The 26,976-nt window shown below is 38.6% G+C and overlaps 2 protein-coding genes across 5 annotated transcripts; both read left to right on the top strand.

Annotated features, from left to right (window-relative positions):
- The first annotated feature begins 6,664 nt into the window (after nt 1-6,664).
- On the top strand, nt 6,665-7,646 carry LOC143856689 (uncharacterized protein At2g29880-like). The gene is made up of 2 exons (XM_077366953.1): nt 6,665-7,000; nt 7,086-7,646. Exons 1-2 carry the CDS (start codon nt 6,665-6,667, stop codon nt 7,644-7,646), a joined length of 897 nt encoding a protein of 298 aa, XP_077223068.1.
- Nucleotides 7,647-10,119: 2,473 nt separating this feature from the next.
- LOC143856227 (UDP-galactose/UDP-glucose transporter 7-like) lies at nt 10,120-26,497 on the top strand. 4 transcript variants are annotated; one of them, XM_077366373.1, is made up of 8 exons: nt 10,120-10,174; nt 10,823-10,925; nt 15,489-15,594; nt 15,681-15,926; nt 17,092-17,202; nt 17,472-17,630; nt 23,848-23,991; nt 24,149-24,581. In XM_077366373.1, the coding sequence occupies exons 2-8, from the start codon at nt 10,885-10,887 to the stop codon at nt 24,311-24,313; spliced, it is 972 nt and encodes a 323-aa protein (XP_077222488.1). In that variant the 5' UTR covers nt 10,120-10,174; nt 10,823-10,884; the 3' UTR covers nt 24,314-24,581. The 4 variants fall into 4 exon arrangements, with proteins under 4 accessions (XP_077222488.1, XP_077222489.1, XP_077222490.1 ...); XM_077366374.1 differs by lacking the exon at nt 10,120-10,174 and adding an exon at nt 26,240-26,497 and having other exon boundaries at nt 10,770-10,925; nt 24,149-24,331; XM_077366375.1 differs by lacking the exon at nt 10,120-10,174 and adding an exon at nt 11,056-11,171 and having other exon boundaries at nt 10,813-10,925.
- The last annotated feature ends 479 nt before the right edge of the window (nt 26,498-26,976 follow it).

Genomic DNA, 26,976 nt, shown 5'->3' with positions numbered 1-26,976 from the left:
CGCGACAAAATTTTACAGGGACCTCGGTGGGATCCTAAGCTAGCTTGGTAAGGAATTTGGGGTCCTATCTCATCCATTTGAAAAAGTTATGCACAAAACAAGGAGGTGCAGGGCACGGTCAAAATGGGGTGTCTACAGAAACCCTTGAAACCTTTTTCTCAGTTGAAACCTAGCTTCCTCATTATTTACCCCATCTAATTTCAGTCGAAGGCAAGAGAATAAGTGTTTTTGGGAGACCAGGAAAGAGTGCCACTTTTTGTTTTTCTGTCAAGCTATTTTCTATCTCTTTCTGACCAATATGAGGAAGAAGGTAACATTCCAAAGAAGCCTCCCTCTGCAAGGTAATTGAGAGAGGCAAATTCGGTGATTTGCACATTACGTTGGGCAACAAAAAAAAAAAAAAAGGCAACATGTTACTTTATTATGTAGCTTACTTACCTAGCTACTTTACTTTATGTATCTGTGTTACTTTATCTTATTCATTGTCCGCATGACTCTAAAAAGTCCCCGTTGGAGTCCACAGAGTCCAAAGTGTCTGCACATTAAAGTCCAAGTCCCCTTAGTCGGAAAGGATTTGCGCTGCCTTTGACGGACTAATAGAATCCCGTGCTAGTGGCGCGCGCTTCTGTGGAGGAACTTTAAAAGTAAGTGTTAGTCGCAAGTTCCTGAAATGTGCGGACTCTCACCCGACGCGACCTTCAAGTTCCCGCCTATAACTAAATCTACACAACAAATTGTCGCGCCTAAAGAGGTGGTATTTTGGTTTCTCCTCCTCTCTCGTTTCCTTCACGCCCCTTGCCTTCTTCATCAACAACCAAAGGTTCCGGGTCAACTGCAACAAGAAGTCTCTCTCTCTCTCTCTCTCTCTCTCTCCCTTCTTGATCAATTGGAAGAGGGATTAGGGCTTGAAAGATGAGGACGTGGGGTTATTTTCTTCTCCAGGAATCATCCAAGAGGAAAACCCCCTTGGTTAGAGCTAGAGAAAACCCTCTCACAGCCGTTCTCTCCATCACTTGAAAAAACCACATATACCTCTTGGCAATTAGGGCATCTTGTTTTACTTCTCATGTTGCCCTACTCTAGCATGGGGATTGCATTGGAATGACCTTCAAGTTTAGGGCATCTTCTTTCTGCATTGAAATATGATTATTTAATCAAGAAAGCAATTATGTATTTTGCCTCTGTTGAACTTAGTGTTTTTTTTATCCTCTTCTTTTTCTTTTTATTCTGTGAGTAAAGCTTTTTTTCTCTTTTAGTTGGTTATTTTAATTAGTTTTGATACATAATGCACTTATGAAATCAGATATTGATGGAAATTCACCATGCTTGCATTACTCGATTGCAAATTGTATATGCAATCCTGAATACCTTGTTGACACCTGTTGAGAAGAAAGAATGCCTTTGAATTTTACATGTGGGACATTTCTTTAATTGTTTATGCTACTGCCCTTCTACCTCAAACAAAAAAAAAATACTGCTCAAGATTGTGGAGATGCACTGCTATATCTGTGCTTGTAAAAGCCTTTGTTTCTAGTATTTTCTACACTTTTCTTTATATCTTAAGATATCTATGACTACACATTATAATAAACTCACAATTCTGTTGATGGAAAGTTATGAGAGCTTGTAGACACCCCATTTTGACCGAACCCTAAAGTGCCCGAAATTGATTAAAGTTCCCAAAACCCGATTTTCGAAAACGAATTCAGAGTCAATTTCAAATTTTCAAAATCGATCTCAAAATTCCTAAAAAAAAATAAAAAAAAAATCTAGTCCTGAGTGCGAGAGAGCCTGAAAAATCCAAACTCCAAAGTTCCCCCGTTTACATAAAAGATATTTTTGAAAATCCGGAAACAGGTACTGATATCATTTTTCTTCATTCAATGTTGAAGGAGCGTGGCTTATCGAAGCGGAGGAAGAGAGGGAGTTGCAGGGGGAGAGGAATTAGGTTTTTTTTTTTAAGAAAAGGAGTAGCAAAGAAAGAGCTAAGGGAGGAGAGCCACCGATTCCATTTCCGCCGGAGCTCCGGCCATCTCCTCCGGCTCCACCACCTTCTCCCCTCCGGCACCATTTCAGCCGCACCATGTCCTACCTCAATCCCTCCATCACCTTCTTTTTCTTCTTATACACCTCTACCACCATCACCGAACCCATCCCCTGTTTTATCCAAAACCCAAAACCCATTTACATCGTCCTCTGCTTCTTCTTCTTTTTCCGTTTTTACCCTTCTCCACCTCCACCGATCCGACGACCACCATCTTATATCTCTGTAACCCACCACCAAAACCACCTCTGCAACTCCCGTACCCACCTCCATCGCCACTATCTGTCCTTTTCTCCATCCCGTCCACCATTGATTCCGGCCACTTTGCCGGAATCCGACCACCCTAACACCATCAGCCGCCCTTACCCTCATCACAGCCACCGTCAAACCCATCTGATCTTTCTCTCATTTCTATCCCTTTTCCCTTTACCCTTTTCCAAACCCATTTCACCCAAACCCTCTCAACCATCATCTTAAAACCCATTTCCCTTTTATCCCCATCGAAACCCACATCAGCCACCACTACCCCCATCTTCTCAAACCCCACTTCCAACCTTTTTCTTCCCTTAAAACCCATCCGGCCGACCACCACCTCCCTCCTCCATTTTACCACCAGCCACCTCCTCCTTCTTCTCTAACTACCATTTCCACAATTTCTAAACCCATTAGAGCCACCACCTCTCCCCCTATTCTCCGGCGAGATCCCTGTGATCCAACCACCATCCGATCACCATTTCTCAACATATCTTTATGCTAATTTCTCAAACCCACTTCAAACCCTCTCCTATTTCCCCATTCGCATCACCTCTCCATCTTCCCCAAATCACGTTTCCACACCATTTGTAACTGTTGAAACCCAAACCCTTTTTTTTTTTTTATAGAACCGAACTCTCATCTTCCCCTTAGCCCCACTACCGAACCACCCCAAGGCCTATCCTTCATTTGAAAATCCCTTGGGCAAACCCATTTTTATCCCCTCAATCTACTTTGAAACCCATATTAAATCCCTCATTAAACCCCCATTTCTAGCTACCCGTTTTCCCTTTCCTTTGGATTCTCGAGGAAATTTCGCGACATTGGTGAGGGCTCTAGGAAGGACAAAGGCGAAAAGTCGTGATTCTCAGTGGGTTTCACTCGGATCACTCTGGTAATTCATTTGAATTTTTTGTTATCTTCTCTTTGTGGTGCTAGATTTTCTCCTCTAAAAGCTTGGATTCATTGTTTTTCTCTTGGATTGGATTAGGAGCTTCAATATTCACTAGTTTTGTTTTAATAGCCTTATGAATTTCTAAATCAAATGGTTATTTTATTTTGGAAAATTTTAACAGCCAATTCCTTGCGACTTTGGAAATCATAAGGATCCTCTATTATTTTCTGGCTTGGCGGTGTTTAAGTTCTTTTAGTTTCCATAGCCATTAAATCTTTTGGTTGAGTTTTACCTTTTGATAAAATCCTGCTTTCTAGACTTTTACTTAATTCGGACATTATATCTTTCTTAGTCTCTACTGCCGAATCATGTGTAACTATTTACTTCGTTTACTGGTAGTATATCATTCTTTCATGGGTTTAATGTCAATTTGCTTATTGGATTTGATTTGAATTTCAATTTCTGTGGTGAATGGGGGTGAAGTGACGTATGCCTAATTGATGTAGGAAATCAGATGATACTAGTATCATCTGATTTCACAGGAGACCCCATGTCGAGGGTTTGTTTGTGTGTATCACTTGATGTTTGTTTCTTTACCCTATGTTGTGGGTATTACTGGAAGGATTTGTTTTCACTTATTTCTGGAGCATCTGTAGATTCCTGGAGTTTGACATTTTCATATATTTCCTGAACCTTGCTTTGGTTGAGTTAACCCTCGGTTTCTATATTTTGATTTGAAAATAGCATGTGTTAAGTAGATGATGTTTCCGGCATGACTGGCTTTGTTATCTGATCCCTTTTGGATTGGTTCTAATACCTGGTCACTGTGAGGATGTCATTTCCTTGAGGCATTCACCTGTATTCCTAACTGAATGTGTTTTGGGCCTTCATTTCGGAGGGCTGTGATGAGGCTACTCGGAGCCCCTCCTCTCTTTTTTTTTTCTTTTTTTTATCTTTACCCCTGTGGGTTTTTGTATCGATATTCGGGTTTATTTGGGGTTTCTTGAGCAAATCCTTATCATCTTGATTTTCCATTAGAGCTTAATTTTTTCACAAATGTTTTACATTTCCATCGATTTTTGAGAATTTTCCTCTTGAGTTTCGGGCTATGACGGAATGTTTCTTGAGCCAACCTCTTCCCTTCCTGCCTTAGAGTTCTCGCAGGTTAAGGGATTTCCTTCTCTCAGAGTGTTTAACTAGTTGGGACCTTTCCTTAGTGGCTGATTGTTCAGTAGTTCTTCCTATAGGGTTCTTGTCTGTCCCTTTTGTTTAGAAGTCTGCCCTTAGGGTTAGAAGCTTTTTCACCTATCATTTGTTTGGGGTTTTCCCTCGCGGGTTAGATATCGTCTCATTTGGAGATTGATTAGGGCTCGTTAGTTTTGTTTTCGTCTCTTCGAGATTGTTCTTTTCTTTGGGATTTTAGTCCCCCTTGTTTTGATTTCTTTTCCCTTAGGCTTTAGGGATCCCGTTTCCCTCTAAATAACTCTACCGCGATATGGTGGGTAAGGAAGCTCTTCTATCGGATCCCCTTTAGCCGAAGGGTGTTAACACTTCATTTTTAATCGTCAAAAATATAAAAGCACATCAAAAACATTTGAAAAGCATAAAAAACCTTTAAAAAATCTAAAGTGTTGAGTGTTTCTTTCAGAAGTGTAGTTTGAGAGTTCGTTTCGAACTACGTTGGCTTGACCTCTTCCACGGGGTACGTAGTGCAGCTTGAGATTCTTATCTCAGGTCCAGCCAAACTTTGTAAATAAATCTACTTTAACCATTTTTCTTTAAAACCGTGTTTTCAAAAAGCTCTTCCTTTAGAGTTAGGAGTTTCTCATAGATAGAGAGTTTCTTTTAGAGTTAGGAGTTTTGTCTTTGATTTGTTGTGTGCTTGTTTGTGTTGTTTTAGAGTTAGGAGTTTGTCTTTTGTTGTGTGCTTGTTGTGTGTTTGTGTTAGAGTTAGGAGTTTGTCCTAGCTAGGAGCGCCTCCGTCCGGTCAGTTGGCGATTTACATCGCCGACTGATGACTAGGTCTAAGATGCGTTAGTCAACCCTTTGTTTTCCTAAGAAAATATAGCCTAGTTACACATAGGTTGTAGGAATCACCTGCATTAGCTTAGGGCTAACCTGCATTTAGTTAGGGCATATAGGGTGTCCTAAAATCTACAATTCACTGGAATTTAAATAATCGGTCAATAAGCTTTAAGAACTAGTCTGGTCTTTTAGATCGAGTCTAAGATAGAGGTCTAGGTGTCTTAGGCATCATAGTTTAGAATAAGTGCGAAGAACTACGTTGCCTTGATTCTCGTGGAGGCGGGGATACGTAGGCTTCTTTGGATGAATATCAGACCATCCGAGGACTCGGGCTAAATCGTTTAGAGTCTTAGGATTTGTTGTGTTGTTATATTGTATATTTTGTAGTGTTTTCTTACTTTCTTGTGCAGACCTATACCTTTAGCTGTAGCATGCATGTGTTTGCACATCAGAACTTAGACACCCTTTAGGCATGTCACTCATAACCTAGCTATGCTTATGCAACACATCTTTCATTTTATTTTATGGGTGCTTATTATCTTTATCCTCAGGAAATGCATGCTTAGGTAGACGACTCCTGAGGATTGTTCCCATTTCACATGATTTTTGCCCAAAACTCTTCGAGGTTAATAATAAATGGCATAAGAGACCAAGTGTTCGCACTCGGGCGAATTGGGGGCGCTCTTCGGACCTTCTCCATTCGTCATCAGGCACGGACCTTTTGTATCTCTGGTTATCCATTACAAACAGAGCATTTGTTTTGGTTCCATGGCGCATCCTTGGATGGCGACTCTGAGTTATTTTCAGATATATCTTGGTTTCGAGCTCTGGCTCCGGATCAGGATGTATCTCTTTCTTTTTATATCGCCACTCATGCTATGCTGTGAGGGTGGCACCACTTTCGAGAGTTCCCTGGTAGAGCTCTCCTTCACATTGTGGAGATCTTAGAGGATCGCAGGAGGGATCTCGCGTCCCTCGGCACCGTCCTCGGATCGGGGTCCACAGAGCTAGGTTAAGGGAAGCATGTATCACCATAAATAGATTCCCTAGAACTAAGCTTATTTTGGTTTGAACCTTTAATCAATCGGATGGAAGTACTAGATCCAGGGTTTTGGCACTCTAATATTCCAAGTTCAACCTCAGTTACTGTCGTAATTGTTTTCGGCTGAATTCCATTTGAATTTCTGGAATTTCACAAGAAGCCTTCAACTAGAATCTAAAGAAAACAGATCTAGTTGCTTTTAGTTAAACTATGAATTTCTCATGTAGAATATGTTCTTTTAATGTGTTTCTCATCATATTAGCTCAACTACGAGTTTCTCGTGTCAATGTTATCTCATGTAGAATGTGTTTCTCAAACATGGACGTTGATTTTGAACTTATAAGTTGTAATAAATATTAAATTATCAAGATTCTAATTTGTTTTTTGGACACTAATTTGTTTGTAGATGTCAAAGCCAGCAAAAGGCAAGGGTGCATATGAGCAATGGAGTCCTCAAGAATCTCGAGAATTACTAAGAATATTGGTGGATGAAGCAAACAACGGGGCAAGACAAGCTGATGGGTCCTTTTCCAAGAATCTCATCACGACTAAAGTCTTGCCAATGTTGAATTCAAAACTTCAATGTAACAAAACATATGACCATGTTCGGAGCAAGCTGAGAGTGTGGAAAAGAACTTTTAAGCCGGTTGCAGAGTTAATGAAGTCGAATTCAGGATTTGGTTGGGATCCATTTAGTAAAAAAATTACAGCCCCGGAAGAAGTTTGGGATGCTTATATCATGGTAAGAATATAATTTGTTTCAACGTTTGTGTATTGTGCTTTATTAAATTATAATTATCAACAAATTTTGTCTTTCTTTGATATAGGCCCACCCAGAGGCTGCCAACTACAGAATGAAGACAATTGAGGAGTTTGAGGACTTGAAGACAATCATGGGCCAAGGTTTCACAGTTGGTTCATATGCTGCGCAGGTTTCAGAGGCTGGTATAGATATAGACAATGGGGGAGATGACTTTGTTGATATTGCATTGGGTGATGATATAGGTAATGGTGGAGATCACTTTGTTGATGATGCACCTTCGCATGTGCCGCTTAGCCATTCTACCACATCAACAATGCAACGAAAGCGTAAAAATGAGGGGGATACTTCATCTCGTCAAAGGGCACGACTTGCTGTAGACCACAATGAAGTACTTGTAGAATCATTTGTTGAGCTAGTTAGCGAAATGAAGGCACTTAATCCGAAGAACGCTGCTCATGCCAATTGGCTAAAGGCATTAAATGAAATTCCGAACTTAGAACGAGACCTTCTTTATAGGGCCCATGAGTTGTTGAACACCCGAGAGGTCAAAGAACAATTTATACAGATGGACGTGGAGGCTCGCAAGGATTTTTTAAGATGGAAGTCTAAAAATAGAAGCATATAACTAAGAGCTTGAGGAGAAGGTTATTTTGGCTGATAGATTTTGTGGTTTTGTGGTATTAAGAAGATGGAAGTCTAGAATAGAAGCATATCACTGATAGCATGAGTAGACAGTTGATCATTTAGACTCATATTTTTTGGTTTTGTGGTATTAAGATGATGGTTTTTGTTTGTGGGACATATGGCATGATAAGACACTTCATTTTGCTATAGTGATATCTATGCCAAAAAATGCTTTTTTTCTTTCGTATATGACATGAATGTAGAGCATGGCTTATTATCCTTGGTTGCACATGTATCATGCTAGTTCAAGCAGTTTACATTGGGTTCTCCATGCTAGTTCATAACTACTTGGATAACATTCTTTGTTGCTTTTATTTTACTGTCTAGTCTATTTCTATATGATGGAAAGGCTAGTGTGGTAAGCTCTTCTTATCTCATGTGGATATCTTGTTTTCCTACCTTTCCTTTTCTATTTATTGCTATGTTGTAGTTGGAATTCTTGCAGTTCATGTGTCCACCTGCAAGGAACCGAGAGCTACTAATAATTACACGTTGGCTGATCCTTGGATATCTCTTGTTATTGTGTTTCTTCTGTAGCTCTTTTACATCTCCAAAGACATTAAAATAGGGCAACATAATTGAAACGAAGCGTTTTCTATTATCTTTAATAAATCATTCCAAAGGGGTATTACAAATGGGGCAGCATAAATTCTCCCTGCGAGTAGATCATTGTCCTTGTACTGCCAAATTTGTGTGGCCCACAAATGTACATTAGTAGTTGGGGCCATAACCCCATAGGATAGTAGTAAAAATTGAATATTGAAAGTCCAAGAATTTAAAGTCATGTAGTTGTTGATGACTAACATGCAATTTCAATGTCCGGTTGACTCTAAAAAGTCCCCGCTGAAGTCCTTGTAAGTCTCAAAAGTCCGAAGTGTGCACATTTAAAGTCCAAGTTCCTAAAGAGTCACGGACATTTAACGAAGTCCACGTAACCTTCAAAATCCCTTACGACTAAACCCCCCTAAGAGTAAGGTAACTGACCCTCTTTTTTTCCCTTGGCCACCCCTTTATATTAATACATAATAGATTTCCTCCCCCATTAGTTTAAGCAACAAACATGACATATTCTTCAATCCGTCACGTTTAGTGAGTGAAAAAAAGAAAAGAAAAGAAACTAAAAACATGTAAATACATACTAATGGGCAAATATACCACTTATTTGGCCTACTATCTGCATCAGATTGGTTGTATGGCAATCCTCTCGGAGAGTAGTGGCAATCCTCTCGGAGAGTAGTGGAAAAAGTAGTGGTGTCATTACCAATATAGAGTTATGTAAAAAGAGATAAGGAAGATAGAGAAAGAGAGAATAAGACAATACCTTTCCACTCTTCTTCTACTAAAAAAAATATTTTGGTAAAATTTGGAATGAAAGGAGGGAACATTAGTGCCACCTGGGCGCCACGTAGGAAAAAAAACCAATGGATGATGTCACAAACATGTTTGGGAATTGGGAGTCAAATGGGGTTTCAATGCAATATTGGCAACCAAAAGCATTCATTGCAAGTTCATTTTCCATTTGAAATTGCAATGAATGCCTAAACAGGGCCATATTGGATTTTGAAAATTGGACTTTGAAGTATGAATCCAATGGTCGGATCCAATTGTTGTCCAAATTTCTGTTCATTAACGTTCAGATCCTATGGGTCCATTTACACTCCTACCAACACTTCACGTGGGCAGGGATAAAAATACACCGGTGACTGGTGAGGTGCTCAGATTTTTGCAACACGGGTCGTTATCGCCTTTAGATGGAAAATATGACCAAACAAGACAATCTTTTCCAATTCTTTGATCCTTCACTTTTCATTTTTTTAGGCTCTGTTCACTTCTTTTCCCTGGAAAACAGCCATTTTTTTCCCTGACAAGACCTTGACAGACAGAATTTCTGCGTTCACTTCTTTTCCTGGGAAAAATATTATATGATGTGAAATTTCTTATTTAAAAGCTGAAAATGATGTGGAAATTGACTTTTTCCCTGTTACTGGAGATTTGGTTTCCGATTAAATATATCGGAAAGAGGCTTTCTAAGGAAAACGAATTCCTTGACAGTTTTCCTGGATTCCTTTTCCTTCTGCCATGTCACCTGGAAAGGAAAGGAAAACGAAATCCTTTCCTTTCCTTCCCGGGGAAAAGAAGTGAACAGAGCCTTAGGGAAAATACACTCAGACCCCATGTGGTTTCTGACACATTCAACTTAACCCGTAATGTTTAAAATGTTACAAATACAGCCCCTGTGGTATCAATTTGGGTAAGGTAGACCCCCTTAGTTGACTATTCGTCTACAGATTGAAGGGTTAGGATGATCCGATGGAGCTGAATTTTTAGGCATACACTATCTATGTCAAGGCCCATCAAATGAACGCTTTAGATCATCCAAACAATGTGGGTCCACTGTGTTTTTGGTAGTGTCAGGATGATCCGATCTGTTCCGTATCTAGTGATAAAAACATGTAACAATATCCTAAGGTGAGTTTCTTTTGGGATAATTACATTTACACCCCCTCTAGTTTCTGACACATCCACTTCAACCCCTATAGTTTAAAAAGTGACAAAGACATCCCCTCTAGTTTTGTTTTGTTTAAGGTTTGCCCCCTCAGCTGAAGGTTCGTCCATAGATTGAAGGGTTAGGATGATCCGATGGAGCTGATTTTTTGGGCACACCCTATCTATGTCAGGACCCATCAAATGAACGCTTTGGATCATCCAAATAATGTGGGCCCATACCTGAATCCAAAGCATTTGGTAGTGTTTGGATTCGGGTACGGGCCCACATTATTTGGATGATCCAAAGCGTTCATTTGATGGGTCCTGATATAGATAGGGTGTGCCAAAAAATTCAGCTCCATCGGATCATCCTAACCCTTCAATCTATGGACGAACCTTTAGCTGAGGGGCAAACCTTAAACAAAACGAAACTAGAGGGGATGTCTTTGTCACTTTTTAAACTATAGGGCCCCTTAAACAAAACGAAACTAGAGGGGATGTCTTTGTCACTTTTTAAACTATAGGGGTTGAAGTGGATGTGTCAGAAACTAGAGTGGGTGTAAATGTAATTATCCTGTTATTTTTAGGTGTTTTTTTTCTTATAGCTCTGATTTTGGCTCTGTTTGGAAGTGTTCCGGAGAGAGTGGCAGATTCCAATCCATCTAAACCCTAAATCCACGCATCGTGCTTCAATGGAACGCAACAGCGAGGCCGAACCGAGTCCGCTCCTGAGGTTTTTCTTCTTCTTCTTCATTATACCTTTTAACTGATCTTTGACAGTTGAACTTAGGGTTAAATAGGGTACCAGAAATTTAGTTCCATGTCAGAATGAATTGTTTGATTCAATTTTGTAATTTCACTAGTTCCATGTCAGAATGAATCGTTTGAATCTTTCTATCGTCGCCTGCTTCCGTTGACTCCTTCCCCCCGCCAGAAGGATCAAGAGAGAAGAATCTGGAGAGTACCTGCTCCACACCAGGTTAGTGTTTTTTGCTAGACTGCCTGGTTGGGTAAGATCTTGACCATCGACCACCTTCGGAGTCGTAAACAATCATCACCCACTGTCATGTGTCCTGCAATCAAGGAAGCAATGGACAATTTATTTATTCATTGCAGGTTTGCCAGAGATATTTGATCGTTTATTTTGGGTCTATTTCTGGTGGGCTTATGCCCCTTGGCCTGCTAGAGGTCTTATTTTATGGAGTTTAGCTATGGACAATTTATCTATTCATTGCGGGTTTGCCAAAGATATTTGATCGTTTATTTGCTTCTTTGTGGCTCTTTTGGAAGAAGAGGAACAATAGAGTCCTCAAGTGCTCTTCGAGAAGAGTTCACTCCATTTAGTAACTGATCCCCCTCGACCACTGTGCAATGGGCGGTCACCTTCCTTGAATTTCATTGTATTTTAAATTTCTTTATTCGTCACTACTCGGATGAGGTCTAGTTGAGTTGTATTGTGGTAGATAAACCCTCTCGTTGGCAAGGTTTTAAATTTCGGTTTCTGTTGGCATGGAAATGGAGTCGTTTCAATTTTGGTTGGAAATTCCAGTGGAAATCTTGTAAAATTATGGGAACATATGGAAACATATGCAAATGATGAACATTTAAGATGAAACTGCAGGATGTGCGAGAATAAGCACAAATACATACAAATAAAAAATAAAAAATCATCACATATGCAAAAAAAGCCCGCCTATAATAACCATTATTATAATGGTTTAACAACATAAAAATCTGGCGATTTCCTTACTTCTTGACTTTAGAAAGAAAGTTTAGTTAAAGACTATATGGAGAAAAGAGAAGATGGGATCAAATGAAAACCCGACTTTAGAAGGAACTTTTTCGAAAGTTAGATGAACTCTATTACTAGATTGGTGAAATTATTAGAAGAATGCTACATTAAACAGAATGGGAAAGAAAAAAGGACATGGACCTGGAATTCATCTGGTATCTTCTCAGTCAAATCGTTCTACTTCAACCTAGTGGTTTGCCCTGCATCTTCCAAGGTAGCTAGAGTTTGGTCATTCCAAGCTCTCCCCCGAGTATGCTTTTTTGGATGGGCGGCGCTAAGGAGAAGAATCCAAACAGTTGACTTCCTTCGAAAAAGGAAAATGATTATTATTGATCATTGTGCCTTATGCATGGAGGCGGGTGAAACAACGGATCACCTTCTTATTCATTGCGAAGTTGCTAGAGAAGTATGGGGCAAATTACATTGTAGATTCGGCATTTTTTGGTTCTTCCCAGAAACATTGGTTAACCTTCTGATATGTTGGTCCTCAACCCCTTGGAAGCAGAAAGGAAAAATGCTTTGGAATGTGTCTTTCCTAGTCACCATTTGGGCGCTATGGAAGGAAAGGAACGCAAGAGTATTCAAAGTAACTTCTCGGAACCCGGAATCCCTATTCCTTAGAGTTTTTGCTCTAATGCTATCATGGGTGAAGATCCTCCCTTCTTTTAGGTTTGTTTTTGCTTATGATCTATGGGAAGGGTGGAGAGTGGTATGTGGATCAGTAGTTTCTAAACCGAAAGTGTCTCAAGAACGGATCCCTCCACCGGAGGATTTTATGAAACTCAACTTTGATGGTTCTAGCCAAGGCAACCCAGACCCAGCGGCCATTGGTGGGGTTCTTAGAAATTGTGAAGGAGAGGTCTTGTGGGCTTTTGCAAGCCCCATTGGGAGAGCCGATGCCACAATGGCCGAAGTCAAAGTAGTTCACCAAGGCTTGAAATTGTTAGCAAGTCATCGATTGGAAAAAGTGATAGTTGAAGGAGACTCGTTGAATGTCATTAGGTGGTTGAAGAAATTTAAAAATCCGCCGTGGAGATTTGTTCATCTTTTTGAGGAAATGTTTGACTGGATCTCTCTATATTCGTGGTCCTTTATTCCTGTTCACTGATCTGCTAATCAAGAGGCTGATTGCCTTGCGAGAGTTGGAGTCTCTAAGGAAGCATTGGCTCTCTTTGACTCTCTTCCCCCTTAAGCTCTCTCTTTTATTTCTTTTTCTTTTTCTTTTTGTCTCTTTGTCTTTTGACCATCTCGGTCCTTTTTTTCAATAAAATTGGTTACCATTATAAAAAAATAAAAATAAAAAATCTGGTGACAGAAAACCCCACCCATAATGGTTTAACTTCAGAAATCTAGTGACAACTGCCGTCACTCATGTCTGATGATTTAGCAAATACCACGTTTTACATATAATTCAGATAAATATTTATACATTATACATACATCACTTTTCATACGCAATTCATATAAATATAATTATGTAATAAATACTGGCTCAATATTCCATTAATACACTTACAGTTTTCGTTTCGCTATGTGTTTTGATTTCGGTAATGTATTTTGGTGGGGATCGAAATGGAAACCTTTAGGTCATTTCGTGTCGGTTTCGGTGGAAATTTAAAACTATGCTTCTAGGTGGTCTCTCCCCCCTCCCGAGCTCTTTAAATTGACCTTTGACGGGTCAAGCTTGGGGAACTTTGGCACTGCTAGCATTGGGGGCTCGTTCCATAGCAATGAGAGTGAGGTTTTAGTCCGATTGTTGAGAGGCATTCTAACGAGGCAGAGGTTTAAGGTTTGTTGTTTGGGATTCAGCTCATGGACAAGGCTATCTGATTCTCTCATTGTGAATGGACCCTCAGTGTCATTTGTTGAGTGAGAGATGGGGTTAGTTATCCTTGGAGATTTGCTGATACCACCGAGGAGGTGTTGGATAGGGTTGAGGGGCTGCTCGGCTAACAGTGAAGGAGGCCATTTGGCTTGATTAGGGTGGCTAGATCAGCATTAGAGACCTATGATTGTTTTCTCCTTGAGTTCCTTTTTTTGTTTGTTGGGTTTTATGTTTTTGTTTGCCTTGTTTCTATCTTGGTGCTTGGGCTTTGCCCCTTTTCTAATCAATCGTTGCAATTCAGAAAAAAATGTGCTAGCTGGAGAATGAAACACACACACACACACACACAGAGAGAGAGAGAGAGAGAGAGAGAGAGAGAGAGAGAGAGAGAGAGAGAGAGAGAGAGAGAGAGAGAGTTTGATATGTGTAGTGTAAAAGTAGAAGGAAAGGAATAAAGATTCCCATTTCTTACTTTCCTTTTTCTCTTGATTTGAGAGGAAAGTCAAACAGTGGAACACAACTTGTATTTGGAAAATTTACAGCTGACAAGGTCTTCCATGTGAATAGTAAGCGGCAACGCATCCAAATGGACCCTAAGGGTGTTTGTATGTAGGGAAAAAAAAATTATGGAAAATAATTTTTCCTAAAATTCCAGGGCCTATTAGGTTTGCAATTTTCCTTGTTTCAATTCTAAAAAAAATCCATGGAAAATGAGTTCACTAAATGCTGGAAAGTTCATTTTCCATGGAAAATTCCAATAAATTTTTTTCCTGCATCCAAACAGCCCGTAGTGTGAGTTCACCTCAAAAGTGGTAGAAAATTTCAATTCTGTATTAAAATCCTTAAGTCGTGATTTAAAATTTAAATCACGATTTTAGCGATTAGATGTTAGAGGCAAGGTTTTAAATTTTGGTTTTGGTTTCTGAAATTTTGGCCAAAATTTCAGAAAAAAATTGAATTAAATTTTGGTAATTTCGGCCGAAATTTCGGAAAATAAGTAAAATTGTAAAAAAATATTTTTTCGGAAATTTCGGACAAATTTCGAAATTTCAGGTTTTGTGGATCTCGGTTTCGTTCCCAACTGAAATCTGAAATTTTGGCCGAAATTTAAAACCACGGTTAGAGGTAGCCAATTGATTTTTAATTTTGTGATTTTAAAAAGTGATGTAAAATCGTGATTTTTGACGAAAACCAAACGCTACCTTATGATATCTAGGTTGTGTTACTTTTTTTTTTAAGTTTTCGTTTTCTTTTCCTTTTAATAAATTTGTTTCTTATAAAAAAAATTGTATGAGAGGCATCCAGTAGCATTCTGTCCATAAAGATTGGGGCCAACCCTAGAATAGTGTTTGTGTCAGGCAGATGTACATCATTAATGTAATGAAGAAATGCTCATGTTCCACATTTCCTATTCCTGCTTTCACTCCAGTAATGAGCACGATACATCTACATGTGCCTTTATCGCATCAAGACTTTTCTTTTGTTGTTCAGAGCATGTTGAGTTCCTTTCCTTGGCCATTTGATTTTTTTTCTTCTGGGATTTTGATGTTGCTCAGCAGTTCTATGTCTATGACATTTGGTATGTAAATACAATTAAATTTTAATATATCTGAATTGTTACATTGTAATTTTGTTCTCCAAGGCCTGGGTGACTTCATGTTGGTATTTGTTGATTGTAGTTTCTTTGCTGCTTTTTCCTATGGAATTGCGTCCATGACCATGGTTTTTATCAACAAAGCAGTTCTTATGAAGTATGCGCACTCAATGACTCTTCTCACTCTGCAGGTATGGTAAAATACTTGAGCTGTGTAATAAGATTTGTCTAAAATTTTGTGTTTTATTGATATAAACATTATTTTTTCCCCGTATAGCAATTGGCAACAACCTTGCTTATACACTTTGGTCGAGTAATGGGATATACAAAAGCCAAAAGTGTGAACATGATGACTGCAAAGAAACTTCTACCAGTTTCACTGTTTTATAACGCGAATGTCGCATTTGCCTTAGCAAGCTTGAAGGGGGTCAATATCCCAATGTATATTGCGTTGAAAAGACTTACACCACTTGCTGTCTTGGTGGCTGGATTTTTTTCCGGAAAGGGGAGGCCACCAACACAGGTATTTATGTTATTTATATTCCTGAAACTACCCAAGCACTGTTGGTCTAGGGATCTTTAGTTTCTTACTCATCCCATTAGTAATGATTATTTGGTTTTTGCAATGTCGGGAGGTATTTAGGTAATTCATTTTGCATGGTTTGTGCATTTTATTGTAGCGGGCTAACCTTGTCTTGTATAGTTCTTTTTAAGTTTGGGTGTATATATGATTTTCTACGTGAGTATTTGTCGCCTTTCAAAAAAAATAAAAAAATCTACCTGATGAATTTATCTGCCGATGATTGCAAGTTGGTATGTAATGCTTGGCTTGAGAATGTACTTCTGATCTAGTGATGTAGGTCACTGTCACTGTTGGATTGGTTATTTAGTCGTGTTAGGAGGTAGAGTTCTAAAATATTTTCTTACATGATTAATATGTCTTTTTGCCCATCCATAAGTCTGACTTCCAGTGTTGCTCTGTGCTGTCTAAAACATATATTGCTGGATTGATCAATCGAAAATTCTGAAATCAATCTAAGAAGTAATGGGTATTGCGTGCTTTTCCTATTTCTTAAAATTCTACAAGCAATAACAAGGTTGATATAATAGAAGTTTGATAAGAAAGTCCAGCCCTTGGTTCCCATATTTCCAACATAATATTGTCCATCTTTTGCTTTGTACTTAGTTCGCTGTGCTCAAATTTCCTATGTTGCTGAAGAATTGTTCTTATTCTGGGTTAAAGTTGTCCAAGGCGTAGCTTCTATTTAGGCTAAGCATGCCACCTTTTATAAATGCCACATGAAACTGGAAAACTTCCCTTTCTCAACCTAAATTTTCCTAACCACTGAGTACTTATGGATATTGACATTTGGGTCATCTCTCTCTCTCTCTCTCTCTCTCTCTCTTGGCAACACATGCTTTATTGATAAAGAAGAAATACACTGTCAAGGGAGGGGCTGAGATATCCCCAAAGTAAGGGAAAAATCCGCAACCTCATTATCAGTCCAAGATATGTAAAAAAGATTTGGTAGACATCTCCTTAAGTTTAGGATTTCCAATCCATAACCTCATTATCACTCCAAGAAAAATGATTTCAATTCCCTACAAAGAAAAACCTCTAATGTTTTCAAGTTTCCTTTTAAATTGAGAAGTTCCTAAGTTCTTGCTTGCACCCAATTGTCTTTCAGGTTTCCCTCTCAGTTATATTTATTGCTCTCGGGGTAATCATTGCAGCAGTTGGAGACTTTTCCTTTGACCTTTTTGGATACAGCATGGCTCTTACTTCTGTTTTCTTCCAGGTTAGGCATTTACTTCTTGATTTCCTGTCTGTATATCGATGTTAGCTTGTAAATTTTGGTTCCAGGCTGTGATTCTGCATTTTTTTTTGAACGGTAATAGAATTCATTAAAGACTGACGAAGATGGTCCAATACAGAGATAGGAAGGAAAAAAAAAAAAGAATACAGAATACAATAGAAAGGACAAAACACGCGGTTCTGCATTTTAATCATGTAAATTTTTTTCTTTATTCCTGTCATATTGATATTAATATTTGATTGCACATGCAGACCATGTATCTGGTACTAGTGGAGAAGTCAGGTGCAGAGGATGGACTCTCATCGGTTGAATTGATGTTCTACAATGGGTTTCTGTCACTTCCTTTTCTCCTGTTCCTTATCATAGCCACAGGAGAGTTCCCACATTCTTTAGCTTTGTTATTTGAAAAGGTCAGTCTTTATACAGTTATTTCTCTGACTATGGTTAGTTGACCATTCTTGTACATGTATTTGGAATTTACATTTCTGCATCAGCGTGGAAATTATTACTCTTATGAGTTGTTCCTTGTCTTACCTCAATATAGTGTTTATTATTGTTCTATTTAAGTATTCTTAAATTCAAAACCTGAATATTATAATCCTTGCAACTGCAAACCTTTTATCTACAAGAAAGTTATTACTATATGATTTTTTCTCGACTTGTATGAGAATACTCATAACTTGGGATTTGCTAGGCAATTTGGTGGAAAGCTATTTCACGGGTGGCGTTTGCATGATAGTTCTATCATGCAAAAGCCAGCCGTGAAATGGCTTTCCGCTAAATTGCCTAGCAAATCCCTTATAACCTATATGAGTAAAAGCACATTGATGATAGAGTATTTGGTATCCAAGTTTGGTAGGATAAAACATTTTGGTAATCGGCTTCTGTTAGTTGTGCATCTTTCTTCCTTTCGCTGATGATACATGTTCCAATTTTATTAATTGTGAACTTTTTTTTTTGGTGAGAAAATCTGCACAAACATGCGATGGATGCTCAGTCATATCTTATGTATATTCATGAAGCATATATCCTAAGGGATGAAATGCAATGGATGTGCTTGCTGATATGCAGAGTTTGTTGAAGCCGATCAGAATATTTTCATTCTGAACCTAAAAACTATCAGATTGCAAACAATACTCAACCCCATGATTCTTTTATTAAAATAAGCCTTTAGATCTCCCCATGTTAAGTTATCAACCTTAGGCATCTTGGTTTTAAACTTCCATCAACATGTTCTATTCCGGTCGACATTTGTTGACTTTCGTAGGGACCGAAGTCTGAATTAAGTCCGCACTGAAGTCAGAAGTTTGATTTCTATTGCACCCACATAAATAAAAAGCACCATATATCCAGGAAATATTAGTGCCCATTCCATTAATAAGACTAGTAAGTTGAAAAATAAAAGAAATGACCTGATCATCAGTTTTACAATTTTGTGAAATATCTGTTTAGAGTGAACCTTACTATTCTGGACAGGCATGACAATGCATGTCATTTGGTGTTTGATATTTTAAAACCGTTATGGGTTGTTGTCTTGTTTATGTGATGGTTTTTAAGTAGGTATTTGTCTATATAATACTAGCATTTCCTAAAGTTTATCTTTGTTAAAGTATAAAAGATTAAATTTTTTCATCTCCATCAGCTTAAGTTTTTGGAGTAATTGGTTGTTTCACATGGTATCAGAGCCAAAGGTCCTGAGTTCAAACCTCCCGGATAGCAAAAATCCACATGCAATGGCCAAACCCAAAAGAGGGGCCACATGTGCCAGGTGTTGGCCGACCCTAGAAAGAGGGGCCACACGTGAGGGGGAGTGTTAAAGTATGAAAGATTAAATAACGCCCTCTCCACCACGTTAAACTATAGGAGTAATTGATTGTTTCACCTTCTTAATTTTCAACTCTTTCATGGTCTTCCATAAACTAAACTTACATGAATTTTACAAGATTTCCAGACTTCAATAACCTTCAACGATGTACTTCCACTTATGTAGTGGTAGAAGTTTGAACCAAAACCGATGTTTGAATCCTTGAGTAGCACTTAGTGTGAACCGTTACAATGAATCAATGTAGAGTGCTCTGAGACATAATATAATAGTCACTAAATATTGCATTAACAAGTGAATTTTGCTATTTAGTCTTCAATGAAAGATGAATTGATGGGGTGCACATCTTCGGGACAAAAGCAATATGAATTTGTGATAAGAGACGAGCTATTTACTATTTTTCATTTCTAATTGAACCCATTCATATCATATTGTTTTCTTAAATTATTTTTCAATTTTCATGTATTTGTGTATGGGAATGATGGCATATAAGCTTCTCATTCTGAAGCATTTTAGAAGCTTCATTCTGTCCTACCGCATGACATCAGCATGATCTAGAGTCTAGACCATCATTAGGACATCGTGTTGATGTTTTAGGCTGAAACTAATTTCAATTGGACAATCCTAATCATCTGATTGGTGGCTCAAAATTTGACTGTCAAGGAAAAATTGATCAAAATTCCACGTCCATGTCCTTCGATCGAATGACTGGATTTTCTGATTAGGGTGATCTTCAAGCAATGGCATATCCACGTGCCGCCCCAGTAAAGGGTTTAGAGCATGTCAATGTCATGTTGATGGGCGTGCATGGTGTTTCTCACATGTGAATCTTTTCATTGCACACACGTGTTTATTAGTGATAAATCAAAACACTTATCAAGAAGAGAAGATTCTCAAATCCTTTCATGATATTAGAGCCAAGCCTTGGGAATCTATTCCAATTCTGCAGGGGTTACAATTTCAATCTAGAAACTCTAGTTTGTCTCTACACTTTTTTTGCTGTTGTTGAAAAATGACAATTTCATTGATACTATGAAGATTACATTGGGGACCGGGTTCCCAACTTGCATTACATAGAATCAATTAAGGCTGGCTAGAATTATATTCCTAGGTCAGTGCAAAGCCAAAAACTATTCAGGGACAACCACCACTGTGAGGTCTACACTTCCATACGCTTCCATCCTGGTAAAAAGTTGTAGTTCCTTTCTAGTTCTTCATCTACTACCCTTTATTTCTTGAGGACCCACTCTCCTCTTGATTAGAGACAGGGAGGAGGCAAGGCATTCATCAAAACAGACTTGTCATCACCATTTAGATAGCCATTTAGTTTTTACTTTTAGACAAGTCGTAAAAGACGGGGTAACTCTCTCCATACTATACTGGGCCAGGGATTCTGGCAGATAAAAGAAAAAACCTCCGGATCTTTGTCTAGGAATCCTAGAATCCTTCTGTACGAGCGGCTCACTTTCAGCAGCCGGATACTCACCGCCTTGGACACATCCCATTTTTGCCTCCACACAACCCTTATTACGAACCCAAGAAGCCGTCTTCCAGGGCAAGGGAGGTGATTCTCTTGGGATGTCTGGAGAAGCCATTCCTCAAGATGAAGAAGGGGACCTTTTAAAAGAAATTTGTCTTAGGCTTGAGAGCCTCCTCAAGATGAAGAGGGGGACCTTTTTAAAACCAGACCCAGGCCTTGAAACACTCGCTCCTGGAAGGCAGCGCTAGACCAGAGAAAGCTGAAGAAATCCAAGATGACAGTCCAGCTTCCCACATACGCTTTAAATACTAAAAACTCCCTCGCACCTAATAAGCCAAAACCTACAACCGTTCGGTATCCAAAGATGCAGAACTAGATACAGGTGGGACCCACCTTACCAGATTTGCAGAAGAATTTTAGGAACCTCAAGAGTCTGCTGTTTACCTTCCTTGATCTTGATTTTGAATCCTAGATATTCTCTAAAATATTCATAAAGAAGTTTTCTTGTGGTCTTCGCCCCCTGGCCAGAGGGTTTGAAACATCATTAAAAGCGCCAGGGGCTCGATAGCCAAGACTCTTCCTGGCTCTAAGATGTAGCTCAATTGTCTTGATATTCGGGATAGGTACATTCAGCGAAGCAATTTTCCGCCTGGGGCGAGGTGTTTAGGCTTAGGTATCTCGGAACTTACCAATGGTAGACCTGGGTGACTTGGATTCCTCTCTTTGGGTCCCACCTCACCGATTTCAAGACTAGCCAAAGGGACTTTCTTGGGTGACCCAAACTGAAGGTTTGGTTGGGTAGATTTGAAATTTGAATTCCATATGTGACCCAACGGCTCCCCAGACAAACACCCCACTCTATCAGGCGATTGGTCCTCCGGCAAGAGAAAATCCGATTATGGTTGATCAGGGTTTTCCTTCGCAAGGCCAACTCCAACGGTAAAGGGCTGGTCTAAAACTTTCAGTTTAACGCAGGGACTAAAGAAGTGCCAGCGGGGAGCTAGAATTTTAGTTGAGGCATACCTCATACAGTTCTGGTGGATGCCTTCCATCTTGGTTTCTAGAACCTTACCAAAAAAACCCCTAACGCCTCCACCATTGAAACAGCCCAAACATGCAAAAGAATGCCATAAAAATAAACCCAATGGGCAGCTTCACCTTGAGTAAATTCCTTTTTCCATGGTGAGAGGGAAAGCAAATGATTATCCAAGGCTTCCGGTCCCTTATCAAGGATTTGAAGTGCTTGTGACTCCGATTCAAATATAAAAAGAACTTCATCTTTCACCAACATAGAAGGACAATCTAAAGATGGGATTTGCCAAGATACTTGTGCCCATTTCCAATGATCCTGTAGGGTCTCAATATGATTCTTCTTTTTCCCTATCAGGCAAGCTCTTAGGGAACCCATTCACATATCCACTTCCCTACCCGAGATAGATAAAGATGGGATCCCTGAACCTTCATGACGGTAAATTTTGCCCGAATCAGGCCAAGGATCACCATCATCATTACATTCTACCTTGGGGCTGATCTAGCACGAGGAACCCATTTTGAGGGGATTCTGGCCTGATGGCACCACCGGCATTCACCACGCCACCTGAAGTTGAGGTATTGACAGGGAACGCAGAACCAAACTCCTTGATCATGCTTGAATCCCCCAAAGGGTTTTGTCGCCCATTCCCCGAGATGTATTTGGGGAGGAGGTCAGATTCGGTTTAGCTAGCGAACACCTTCTGCATTCAATCCGCCAACCAAAATTTTGGTAGCGACAGTGTGGGCATTGCCAATTCCCCTTTCTTTTCATCCCTCAGCGTTACCATCAATACACTTTTTTTAATGGTGATGAACTTTATTAAAAGAGAATAAGAAACCTCGACTGAGATGCTCAAAGACGAAACGAGAAAAAGGAAAAGTGTTTCTCGTACACCTTGATCATGCTACTCTTTGGCATTGCACTTGTACTCTTCATTATTTCGTACTTTTTTCCTCCTTTTCTTTTGTCATATATCATTTCAATTTTTTGTTTTTTTGTCCTAATTTCATGAATATCCAAAACCCATCTTCAGTCCTTCCACTTCTTTCTTTGTCAAACTCCTTAGATCTAATCTCATGCAAGGCCTAAACCTGCCTTAAGTTCCAACATAGAATCTCCAACTTCTTAACCTGCCCAAACACCTAGATCTTACAAACCTCTAAATCCATGATATAATGTTGTAATTTATGTTGCATCAGTACGGGTAGGAGTGTCGGAATCCGAAACGTGACTCGAGTGTTGGATTCAGCAAACCTCAAAAAGAAAGATTTGTAGATTCGCCAAAATATTTTAATTAATTCTGAAATTTTAATTATAATAAATAATTTCTAGTATGTTGAGTAAGTATAATGTTTTATTTTCATATAAAAAATATAAAAAAAACTTATTATTAGGATGGATAAAACTTAAAACATGCAGTAATTGTAAGATTGTGATAGTAGTATTCAGAAAATAAACAATTAAAAGAGACCTAGAAGTGTCTCCGTGAATCCTAGAGTATTGGAATCCGACGTGTCCGACACAGATTCTTCGCCCATTTAGAAGAATCCATGTAACATAGGATGTAATGAACATTAGATGTAAGAAACCTATTTCCTGCACCCACCGGGTTAGGCTGCCACCAGTTGCACCTTCCTTCAATCATTAGATTACCATGACACCAATGCCCTTCAGACACCTGCCAATTGGGGAAAGCCCATTGGTGCCTGGGAGTTAGCTACTTCTTTTGCCTCGAAGATCCTGAAATTTTTCCAAGTCTGAAAAACCCTTACTAGGTTACCTTTTTTCCCTCTAATCCTCTCCTAGCTCACTCTACTTCACTCGATCCTCGTTACTTTTTCCCGACAGAAGACCTTATTCTAGCAATTGGCACTCTAGTAGAAGATTTTTGGAGCTACAGAGGGCTTATGGTTGGTAATGCTAATACCAAGAGAGGAAATTCAAGGAAATTCCCACCATGTGCAAAAATATGATGTTACAACGAGGCATTTTTTGTGCTAGTGTATTTTTGACCTTTTCTGTGGTGAACCCTCATTTTTTTTTTTGAATTTCTGTTGAACATTATTCTCTCAGAAAATAATCAGTGCAATCATTTTTTTTTGAACGGTAATAATCAGTGCAATCATTTTCTATTTATTTTAGGGTGCGGAATCAGCATTTCTTTATTCTATTATTCTAATGGTTGAAATTTGAATGCTGAGGATGACAAGCTTCCATGGTAGAATTGACTAATATTTGGATTTTGTTGGTGGAAGTTATATTGTTCCTAACATGTTCACTTTTCATCAACAGGCTAATTCTTTACCATTTTTAGTTATTCTCATTCTTTCTTTGGTGATGGGCATCATTCTCAACTACACAATGTTCTTGTGCACCATAGTCAACTCGGCTCTCACAACTACAATAGTTGGAGTTCTCAAAGGGGTGGGCTCCACGGTGAGTATATAACTTCTTTCCCAACATAAGCTAACATTCAATCAAATGTCGACCAATTATATCCAAGCGCAAGGTTAACATTTATATCTAGATCCAACCAATTATATCCAAGCGCAAGGTTAACATTTTCTCTCTACATCCCTCTTCCTCTTTCCAGACCCTCGGTTTTGTCTTGTTGGGTGGTGTTCAAGTCCATGCTCTCAATGTGACGGGTTTGGTCGTCAACACAGCTGGTGGTGTGTGGTATTCGTATGCCAAGTATCATCAAAAAAAGAGAAAGCCGAGAAAGATAATCTCCGATGCAGAGGCTCGTGATAAATGAAAAAAGTTCATAATTGAGGTATTCAAGAATTTACTCCCTGGTGCTTTCTATTTTTGTTCTTTTGTAATTGTAGAAGCCAGAATATAAGCCTCACCCAATTTCTCTTCTTATTGGGTATTCATTCTGCTCTGGCCTTTTTTTGCATGTATCTTATGTTTGCTTAGAGATATCTTCATTTTCATTTCTGTAAAATGTATAGTTGCCAGTTATCTGCTTTGTTTGTCCTTTATTTTGTTTCTTTTAAAAATCAAGGGCATTTTGGTCTCTAGCTATGTTGCATTAGCACGGATATGAGTGCTGGAATTTGATACAAGTATTGAGAGCTGGATTCAACAAAATTAAAACCTAAAAAAAAATAATCCATGGATTTACCAAAATATTTTAATCGATTCTCACATTTTAATTTTCTGAAATAATAATATAGTTATAATAAATAATATATTAAAAAAATTGCTAGTAAGATGGATAAAACTCAAAATAGGCAACAATAATTATAAAGTTGTGGTAGCAGTATTCAAAAAAAAGAAGAAGAAGATAAAATAGATCTAGAATTGTACTGAGGTATTGAAATCCGACACTTGTTCGGCACGGGTACCCCGTCCATTAAGAAGAATTAATGTAAAATGAGGTATCTAGAAATCACGGCTGATATAACAAATAGAAATTAAACATCTGTTAATAAATCTAAAAGCATTGTTATCTGGTTCTGAATGAGAGCTTGTGCATTATGGTCATGTCATTTTCATTTTGTATAAACCAGTACTGCTTCTAATACGCAGAAACAAGGCTATGCTACTAACATGTGATGCTTTTGGTGGCTGAAAGGCTAAGCAGGATCTTTTTTTTTTTTTTGGGGTGGAGGGGGCTAATGGTAACTGGGATCTAAAAGGGTTTTCATGAGGCCAAGGCCCTTTGTGCCTGTTTTGAGCATAATATTTTCCTTTTAGTGATGCATGGTTGATTAGCTCATCTTTGTGCTCAATGGGTTCTATTATAGATGCATTTAAGATAGAATTGTCTTGGGCATATTTAGTTCTGGGTTTAGTAAGGAAATAGAGGGGGGCTTCTGTAGGATGTCTTTGTTTGATTCATCATAAATTAGTTACATGGATTCAGGCAAAGTACCCATGTCCGATTCCAATATTTTATGATTTACTGCAACATGTCTAGATCTCGTCTCTTCCCCCCCCAAATACTACAGCAAATTTTCAAAGCTACTGGCATCCGCATGATCATGTTTTGATAATAGGGTTAACTCACCTTATCTTACACGTTTTAATTAGCTGACCATATTACGATGTAAAAGAATTACAATTAGTCGAATCTACATCTCTCTCTCTCTCTCTCTCTCTCTCTCTCTCTCTCTCTCTCTTGAGTAAAGAGGACTGTTCTTACCTGTGTTGGAGCTGTGTTACTCCGAAAATTTATGAAGAATCTCGGGTTATTTTTACTATAATATCTTTGCTGCTTGACATGTAAGGAGATTGTGGTTCTTTTCTCGCTTATTCTGGTGTTAAAGCCCTAAATCTTGATCATCTGGTATGAGAAGACAATCACCAAGTTGAAGAAGTCATTATAAAATGGGCATAATGTAGTTCACATGTTCAGGCCTGGCCAATGTAATTGTCTAGTAAGTGCAAAAAGTTGATTAATTTTGAGTCCAATAATCAGTTTTGAACATAAAATCCAAAACCAAGAGGACCTTGGTATGTCACATCTAGACAAAACAATCTTCAAGCACTCTATTGGTAGTAGATGTCTAAAAGCCTACTATTCAAGTTGAGGCTATTGAAAGTCTCCCTTGACAAACTTGGTGTTACCATCTGGTACATGGCCCATTCTCTTGAGTGCCTAAAGCTTATGTAGTTATGCTCTAATATGTCCTATAAAGAACCATGCTCAGGTTCCTCGTATTTTTTTTTGCAGGTTACTGAAAATGCTCCTGCAAGGTGTAAAACATGTTTTCTAATTTTGAGAAGAGTTCTCATTTATGGGAAGTGTTGTAAAACATCTTTCTACATTCATATTCTTCCTAGTCTTGTGTTTAACCTTTTGAGATAAATCAGTTCAACGACTGATTTCAGAAGACGTACTTAGTTGCGAATGGAGGTGAAACTTGCTCTATTTAAAAAATATTAAGAGTTATCGTTTGCCCAATTTGAAATAAAAAATGTTTTGGTAATATTTCCCTTTATATAAAAAAAAGATGTTTATTTTCTGCATATTTTTTAAAATACTGATATTTCTTGTGTCTTATTGTAAAATTTGAATGAACCTTTTTTGGACTTTCACATTATATTCACACCTATAATGAGATTAACGTGACTTGATCATTACACGCATGTCTTTGTTAAACAACAATAATTCAGATTACTCAACATATTAGTGATTGAATTAGCTCACCGCTATAAGGTGATCATTCGATGATATTCCTAATACATGATTTATTTTAAATGTATTCATTTTTTAAAGTTAAACCACACGTGCTTGAGACCCTTTATCCCCCCGGCGACGGCCCACTAACGGAAGAAGTGAGACGTAAGTCATGTGACCTATAAAGCCCGTTTCCTATCTACTTTTTACAGGTACAATGCTACTCCAATCTGGTCTCTCTCTAACATGCATGAACAGTTGGTGGGCCCAACAATTAATTTGTTTTAATC

Source organism: Tasmannia lanceolata, unplaced genomic scaffold (genome assembly GCF_043159265.1).
Source record: "Tasmannia lanceolata isolate RefF3 unplaced genomic scaffold, GAP_Taslan_0.1 ptg000023l, whole genome shotgun sequence".
Classification (NCBI taxonomy): domain Eukaryota; kingdom Viridiplantae; phylum Streptophyta; class Magnoliopsida; order Canellales; family Winteraceae; genus Tasmannia; species Tasmannia lanceolata.
Note: the sequence above shows the minus strand (reverse complement) of the source record. Positions and strands in the feature narration are given on the sequence as shown.